Source organism: Gekko japonicus, unplaced genomic scaffold (assembly GCF_001447785.1).
Source record: "Gekko japonicus isolate JY-2015 unplaced genomic scaffold, Gekko_japonicus_V1.1 scaffold1636, whole genome shotgun sequence".
Lineage (NCBI taxonomy): Eukaryota > Metazoa > Chordata > Lepidosauria > Squamata > Gekkonidae > Gekko > Gekko japonicus.
In genome coordinates this window covers 144,421-152,441 of record NW_015176023.1, presented here as the reverse complement: position 1 = coordinate 152,441, position 8,021 = coordinate 144,421, and the positions used below count along the sequence as shown (strand labels likewise).

General features: G+C 56.3%; 1 protein-coding gene across 1 annotated transcript in view; it reads left to right on the top strand.

Annotated features, from left to right (window-relative positions):
- The first annotated feature begins 3,933 nt into the window (after positions 1–3,933).
- RAMP2 (receptor (G protein-coupled) activity modifying protein 2) overlaps positions 3,934–8,021 on the top strand; it is an 8,370-nt gene continuing 4,282 nt past the window's right edge. Inside the window, exons 1-3 of the mRNA XM_015426602.1 lie at positions 3,934–4,092; positions 6,724–6,882; positions 7,893–7,995. Coding sequence (XP_015282088.1) covers positions 4,044–4,092; positions 6,724–6,882; positions 7,893–7,995 — 311 coding nt within the window. The 5' untranslated portion in view covers positions 3,934–4,043. The remainder of the gene's footprint in view (positions 4,093–6,723; positions 6,883–7,892; positions 7,996–8,021) is intronic.

Here is an 8,021-nt window from a genome sequence, read left to right as displayed (position 1 = left end):
TGGAGGCAGGCCCCTTCAGCAACAGCAGAATGCGAAACCCCTGTCAGGCACACACACACACACACACACACACACACACACACCCCAGCACAGACTGCCGATGTCACCAGCCAGCAGGATACCTTGCATCGTCCAGTTCTGGGCTGGAGGGGCAGTCCCTGTCCGATAATGAGGGGATAATGAGTCCCTATCCTTTCCCTGAAGGGCATTCGGGACTGAGGGCACTGCCCTGGCAGAATCGGCGGTGAGGGAAGCGACCAGCATGAGGAAGACGAAGCCAGGTGCTTCCCTTTCCATCTGGATAAAGGAGGATTCCCGTATCAGGCCAGTGCCTGACCCTGACCCCTGGACACGGAGACCACGTGAAAGGCGTGCAGGAAACAAAAGAAACAAGCACCCCACAGCCAATGTTCCCTCTAAGCTCTGGAGTCTTGTGAGCAAAGATTCTGTTTTGTGAGCTACTGGCATTAAAGCTGTGAGCGAGCGATTTGGCTACTGCACAAATCAGTTTGCTCTGGAGCCCTCCTTCCTGAGCAAAGACAAAGATGTGTGAGCTGGATGCTAAAAAGCTGTGAGCTAGCTCACACTAACTCACCTTAGAGGGAACACTGCCCCACACGGTTCCTTCGCCCTTTTCCCCTGGTTTCTCACCCCTCTCTTTTGTTTCCTCAGAGTTGTATCTTTGTTCACATGGATGTTGTGCTACAAAAGGCACATTTTTCGTTCTACAATAAAATGCCAGTTAAAAGAGAAGAATGCCTCTCTGGGCCTCTGCAAAGAGCCTTTCTTCTGCACTCACTACAGTAAGGCCACGTGGAAAGTACTTGCTAAGGGCTCCAAAGTCTTTTGCGAAGGCTTGAAACACGTCAGGAGGCGTTTGCGGCCTCGGACCCAGGGTTCCCTCTAAGCTGAGTTAGCGTGAGCTAGCTCACCGTTTTTTAGCCCCCGGCTCACACATTCTTGTCTTCACTCAGGAAGGAGGGCTCCAGAGCAAACTGATTCATGCAGTAGCCAAATCGCTCGCTCACAACTTTAATGCCAGTAGCTCACCAAGTAGAAATTTTTCTCACAGGACTCCACAGCTTAGAGGGAACATGTCGGATCCCGCACGTATAAGTCCCTGCCCTGTTCCCGTCGCTGGCTGTGAGCTCATGCAGCCTGCCCCTTCGATCTGTAACTGAAATGTCCCAGCCGGTCTGAGCCACCATTAGGGTGGGAGGGCGTTCCTGAGGAGTTGTGTTTCTGGCTCCTGTGGCTGAATGAACTTCAGTCCCCACCCCCCCAACAGTGGAAGCCCCCGAGCCTCCTGTGCCCAGGCCCCTTCTTTCTCCCGCCTTCTCCCGCCGGCCCTGTGGTGTCTGCCGGGGCAGGCTGGCTGGGGCTGACCGGCCCCGGCGGAGCGTGAAGATGTTCTGGCTTTGGGGGGGCGTTTTCATGTCGTCAGGGCGTGCACCCCGGCTGCTTCTCCCAGGGCACAGAGCCAGCCTCTCTGACCTCGGCCAGCGGCACTGCGAGTGCGGGCAGCTCTGGACCCAGCCCAGTGCGTGATCCGTTCCATATGTGGCCAAGTGGGAGGGAGAGGGTGGCCTGCTTCCACCGCCAGAAAGAGAACACGCAGCAGTCCCTCGCTGTGAAAGCACAAGGCTTTGGACGGCAAGGGCCGGGAGCCATCTGCTTGGGTGGTTTCTGTCCCGTAAATGACACACACATGGGGGAGGGGGGGAAGGGGCGGGAGCTGGCAGGAAGACGCCCGCCTGGTTTGGACGGAGCGCCGGTCTGGCCTCAAGAGAGGTTTGGGCAGGGTCCGGTTCAGCCTGGCTCTCTCCCCAAGTGCGTCCCAGAACTGCTCCGTGGCTCAGCCGCATCCTGGATTGCTTGTAGCTCACGGAGGCCCCAGTTGGGAAAGCGGCTGGCCGGGCACAAGGCTGAGAGCCGGCCTGGTGCCGTGGACAGCATGGGACCAGCAGCCCTTGGCACAAGGCCCTCCAGCCTCAGTGGCACTGTGCAGAAAACGGGAGGAACGGCATCGCTGAGAAGACAGAGGCCGCCCTTGCTGAGCATTTTGCAGCCTGACCAATGGGAAGGGGTGGGGAAGGTCACCCACGAAGGATCACAGGGGTTCTGAGCCCACCCTCTTCTTCCCTAGAGCTGGTACCGACCCTAACAGCCAGCCAGAGCCTGCAGTAATTAAACAGAAAAACCACCAGCAAAAGGTTCTCCAGGCAGACCCTTGCTGTCCTCAAATTGCCTCTGGCTCTGCAGGGAGCCAAGATCTTCGGCACACAAATAAAGTGTGTCTGAGGGGAGCATGGGAGCCACCCCCCCAACCCCCCCCCCAAGGTTAGGCCTTGGACAGCCCCATCCAGGTGGTAGATGGTGAGATGGACCAATAATCTGCCTTAGCAGAAAGCCTGCTCATGTGTGCCAATGGCTAGCCAGTGGCCCCAGGGAAAAGAACAACAACAACAACAACAACAGCCTTTCAAGGAAGGCCCCACGTCTAGATTGCTCTTCTGCAGAGCGGTGGTGCTCCTGTAGCCAGGCTGGAGATCAGCTGCAACGCCAGGGGATCTCTAGTCCCACCCAGAGGCTGACAGCCCTACTCGACAGCTGGCCTGGGAGCTGGAAGCGCAGTCTTGCTTGCAACGGGATGCTGGCAAAAAACTGTGTGTGTGTGTGAGAGAGAGAGAGAGAGAGAAACCTCATTGCAATGAGACGCTGGCAAAGCCAAAGTGCTCCCCCAATGGACTTGGCAGATACACAGCATCTCAGCATAAAGGTAAAGGTAAAGGTTCCCTTGCTCGAAAGCCAGTCGAATCCGACTCTAGGGTTGCGGTGCTCTTCTCCGTTTCAAAGCCAAAGAGCCAGCGCTGTCCGAAGACGTTTCCGTGGTGATGTGGCCAGCATGACTAAACACCAAGGCGCATGGAACGCTGTGACCTTCCCACTGAAGTGGTACCTCTTTATCTACTTGCAATTTCTTGCTTTCGAACTGCTAGGTGGGCAGGAGCTGGAACTAGAGACGGGCGCTCACTCCGTCATGCGGCACACTCGGGTCTCTGACTGCTGAACTACCAACCTTCCACAGCCTGCAGTTCAGCGTCTTAACCACTTGAGCCACCGCAGCTCCATCTCAGCACAGAATCCTAGAATCACAGAGTTGGAAGGGGCCACAGAGGCCACCTAGCCGAGAGCATCCCTGACATGGGTTTGTCCAGCCTATCGCCCACACGGCACAGCTGCACTGCCCTAGGCAACTGCTTGGCACAGGTCGCAGCCTTGGTAAAAGGTCCCACTCTGCACCCACATGGGGAGAGCGCTTTTGCTTCACTGGGGCCTCCTCTATCGTCAGGGGTCAGTAACAGCCTGCCCTGCAGGGTGGTGGTGAGAACAAACAATAACCCAGGCTGCCCTATAAGGAATGCTTCGGGCTAGGGTTGCGGTGACATGAGGGGTCTATGGTGAACGGAGTGCATGACGGGGGGCACAGAAGTGCAGAGGTCAAACCGACACTGTCCCGGGCGAGGCCCAGGCTGACGGCAGCTGCCTCCTGCCCGGGTGGGAGGGAGGGAGGGTCTCTGGTGTCTCCGTGGTGGGCCCAGCGTTCCCCTTCCTTCCTTCCCTCTGCTCCGGCCGCCCTTTGGAGCGGACTCTTGGATTTCACAACTGAGCAGATAAAACTGACGCAGGAGGACTCGCCAGGCGAAGGCACCCTGGGCCTTGAGACCTCGATGTGCCCCAGACGGTAGCGGGGCCGCCGCAGCCTGCTGCTGCCAGGCGGGCTGACCTCTGGCGGGGGAGAGGGCCCGGAGCCTCCTCGGCGGGCTGGGTGTGGAGGCAAGGGAGGAGGCCGGGGCCTTGCTGCAGCAGAGCCCCCGGGAGCCGGGCTTGCTCCTGAATCTCATTATTCACATGCCTGGTGCTGCACTCTCCCTCTACCAGCGCTGCTGGAGGAAAGGAGGCGCTTCCTGTTATTCCGATTCAAATCTCGAGCCGGACAGGAGGGAACAGGCAGCAGTGCCGGGCCAGGAGGGGACGCGAGGATGAGCCCCCCGGGCTGGCCCTTCCAGCGGCTTCTGCTGCTCCTTGTGGGTGAGTCGGACGACTTCAGGGTGTCTGCCGGGCGTGGGGGCCAGGGTTCCCTCTCAGCTGAGTGAGTGTGAGCCAGCTCACAGTTTTCTAGCCTCCAGCTCACACATTTTTGTCTTAGGAAGGAGGGCTCCAGAGCAATGTTCCCTCTAAGCTGTGGAGTTTTGTGAGCAAAAATTCTACTTTGTGAGCTACTGGCATTAAAGTTGCGAGCAAGCCATTTGGCTGCTGATTAAATTAGTTTGCTCTGGAGCCATTCTTCCTGAGCTGAGACAAAAATGTGTGAGCTAGAGGCTAAAAAAACGGTGAGCTAGCTCACACTAACTCAGCTTAGAGGGAACACTGCTCCAGAGCAAACAAATTTATGCAGCGGCCAAATCACTCGCTCACAGCTTTAATGCCAGTAGCTCACAAAGTGGAATTTTTGCTCGCAAGGCTTCAGGGCTTAGAGGGTTAGGGGACCAGTGTTCCCTCTAAGCTGAGTGAGTGTGAGCTAGCTCACAGTTTTCTAGCCTCCAGCTCACACTTTTTTGTCTTAGCTCAGGAAGGATGGCTCCAGAGCAAATGAATTTATGCAGCAGCCAAATCGCTCGCTCACAGCTTTAATGCCAGTAGCTCACAAAGCAGAATTTTTGCTCGCAAGACTTCAGGGCTTAGAGGGAGCATTGGTGGGGAGTGTGCTTGGGGGAGCCTCTGCTTGGGCATCCCACTCTTGGGAGCGACGCCTGGCCTGGGACTGGCTGCCCGCAGAGGGCAGGCGTTGTGGGGCAGGGCCGCTCCTGAGTCCCGTACCCCCTGCCCCAGTCTCTGCCTTCCACCACAGCCCTCAGCCCGCTTTTGCCCTGCCCTCTTCTTTATTAGCGATACGACCGTCTTGAGGCTCCTCTGGGACTGTGGCCTGTCCTTTGCCATGTTCTTCGCCATCCGGGCATCAGTGTGCTTGTAGGACCCGTCAAAGAGTCATTCCGCAGGGAGGACCTCCTCGCTCCCCCGCCCTCTGGTTTTGCTGTTGCCCCGACATCCCAGCATTTGACAGGGTGACAGAGATTTCTGAAGGGCAATCGTTCTTGCATGTCTCTTCTGAGAGAGCCCGCGTGGGGGCTTTCCTGGTGGGCATTTTGCCCACCTGCTCCAAGCTAGTTTGACATCAGGTGGGCTGGGAACACTCTCGGAAGCCTCGGGATGAAAGGGCTGAGACCCAAACGGTCACCACGGTAAGGATGCCAGCCTCCAGGTGGGACCAATGTTCCCTCTAAGCTGTGGAGTCTTGTGAGCAAAATTGCTACTCTGTGAGCTACTGGCATTAAAGTTGTGAGCGAGCGATTCAGCTACTGCATTAATTAGTTTGCTCTGGAGCCCCATCCTTCCTGAGCTAAGACAAAAATGTGTGAGCTAGAGGCTAAAAAACTGTGAGCTAGCTCACACTCACTCAGCTTAGAGGGAACACTGGGTGGGACCTGGAGATTCCCCGGAGTTACAGCTCCTCTCCACAGAGATCTGTTCCTCTGGAGAACATGGCTGCTTTGGAGGGTGGACTCTGTGGCCTTGTGTTCCCCACTAGCTAGGGAACACCGTCTCTAGTAAGTGAGACCAGCTCCGTCCTGCGGGGACAGGCCACCGGGAGCCGAGTCAGGAAGTGTCTTCGGGCCTGCGGAGGAGGGTGTGCCGCCTTCTCAGCCGCAGCATCGGGAATCTTGTCGAGGCCCTTTCTTCCTCAAGCTCCTGCCTGTCCTTGGCCGCTGCAGCTCTCGGAGGAAGTGTGTGCAGGAGGAGCGCTTCCTGCCCCAGGGAGCCACTGCTGGGGTGTGAGAGGCACACATCGCTGCCGCCGGCCATGCAGCAGTCATTGTCTGTCCGCACCTCCCACTCACCACGGAGCTGTTCTTTTAAGCGTGAAACGGATTTTGGAGGGGGACTTTAGAGCAGAGAAGCAGCAGGGGGGGCAGTAGGAGAGAGAGAGAGAGAGAGAGAGAGGGAGAGAGCCTTCATTGGATTTATCTAGCTTTGTTCGTGAAAAGTACACAGACAGAGAGTGATTTCAGCAAAGCCTACTTTATTCGATCAGGAACAAGACGACTTTGGCCAGCTTATATCCCCCGAGAAACCGCCACCCAAAACACACCCCTACTTCCCTATAGGTTACTTACAGTGGCCGAGAGTCCCATAGGCTCTCAGCCAGGAACCTAGCCCCCTGATTGGAGCGGGCTAGGATCCGCATAGTCCATTGTCTCTTGGAGCGAAGCTCGACGTTTGTCTCTGGACTTGTCTGGACTGGATACATTACAGTTCGTCTGCTTTTTCTCCAGGGAGGGAGCTCAGGGCGGTATGCACAGTTTCTCTCCCGGCCCACAATTTTATTATTACAACAACCCAGGGAGGTAGGTTTGGCTGAGAGAGCAACTGATCCACGGTTGTCCAGTGCCCGGGATGATCCTCTACCCACGCTACCCCTCCAAGCTACCATCAGGCTGGCATGGTTTCCAGGGCAAATCCTCTCCATCGCAAACACTAATAGGAACTGGGGCTTCTACATCCGTGCCCAAAGTCCATTTCTAAAACTCTAGAACTTTTGAGAGAACCTTCCTTGGAAACTTTTGCGCACCCCCTCTCACTCTGTCTCTCTCTACTTTGCAGGAGCTTCAGTGCTGGGCGCTCATTCGGAGACCACAGTGACCCCACACAATGCCAGCTACTCTCTGGAAGAAGACAAGTCAAATGCCACAGCTCTGGAGCTTGATGTGGAGAGCTATAAACACATGATGAAGTTCCTCAAGGACTATCCTATGTTTCAAGGTCAGCAAGGCCAGGCAGTTGGAGGGGAGGGGAGCGGTGTTCCCTCTAAGCTGAGTTAGTGTGAGCTAGCTCACAGCTTTTTAGCCTCTGGCTCAGACATTTTTGTCTTAGCTCACGAAGGACGGCTCCAGAGCAAACTCATTTATGCAGCAGCCAAATCACTTGCTCACCACTTTAATGCCGGTAACTCACCGAGTAGAATTTTTGCTCAAAAGACTCCACAGCTTTGAGGGAACATTGGAGGGGAGACACCGGTGTCCCTGGGGAGGTGCAAAGTGCAGGGCTCTCCACACACGGCAGCCATGCACACCTGTCATGGCAAGAGCGCAAGAATGTGTTTGTTTTCCTCCTTGACTTTCCACCTTTCTGCCACAGCATTCAAGGCACTTTACAGTTCAAAATAAGCGCCTACAATGTTACACGTAGGACACAAAAATTAAAATGGATGGAAGGGGAGGGGAGGGGGAGCAAGTGAACTTGGGGTTGAAGACCGAATAGTCAGTGGGCTTGTCCTGGGGCAGGTGATGAAAGCCACCCAGGTGGGCCACCCACAGCTGAGGTCGGGGTCTTTACATACCCCAGCTCGCAGACTGATAAAGGAACCAAAATAAAAGCTCCAATAATGGCCTGGCGAGGACGGTGCGTGTTGCACGAAGGGCGGCTTTGAGAGCAGCTGGGGATTCACCTGCTCGAGCCACCCCCCCCCCAAAGAGTTCACGACATTTTGGAGAAAGAGATGTTTTAAGTCCCTCCCGTGATTCCTCACGGCTCCCCTGCACGTTCCTCTAATACTGAAGCTCACAGTCAGGTCCAGCCATCAGCAGGACAACCCAACAGGGCCACCTGGTCATTTATCCCCCTGTTGTTCTCCGGGGGGGGGGCCTGTCGGGTCGGGATGCGTCTGATGCCCCTGCCCCCCCCCCGAGCTCAGCCTCGGGTGACCCAGCCAGCCCCCTCCCCCCTCCGCTGCCCGGCTCTCACACTGGCCTTTTGCTTCTTTTCCTCCCTAGAGGCCCTGTATCGATTCCGAGCCAAAGAGTGCTGGGATAGGTTTGTTCAGCAGATGGCCAATGTCAGCGCCCTGCTTTTGTGTCAATGGAGCGTCGTCAGCAGGTACTGGCAGGTTTGGAACGTCTGGC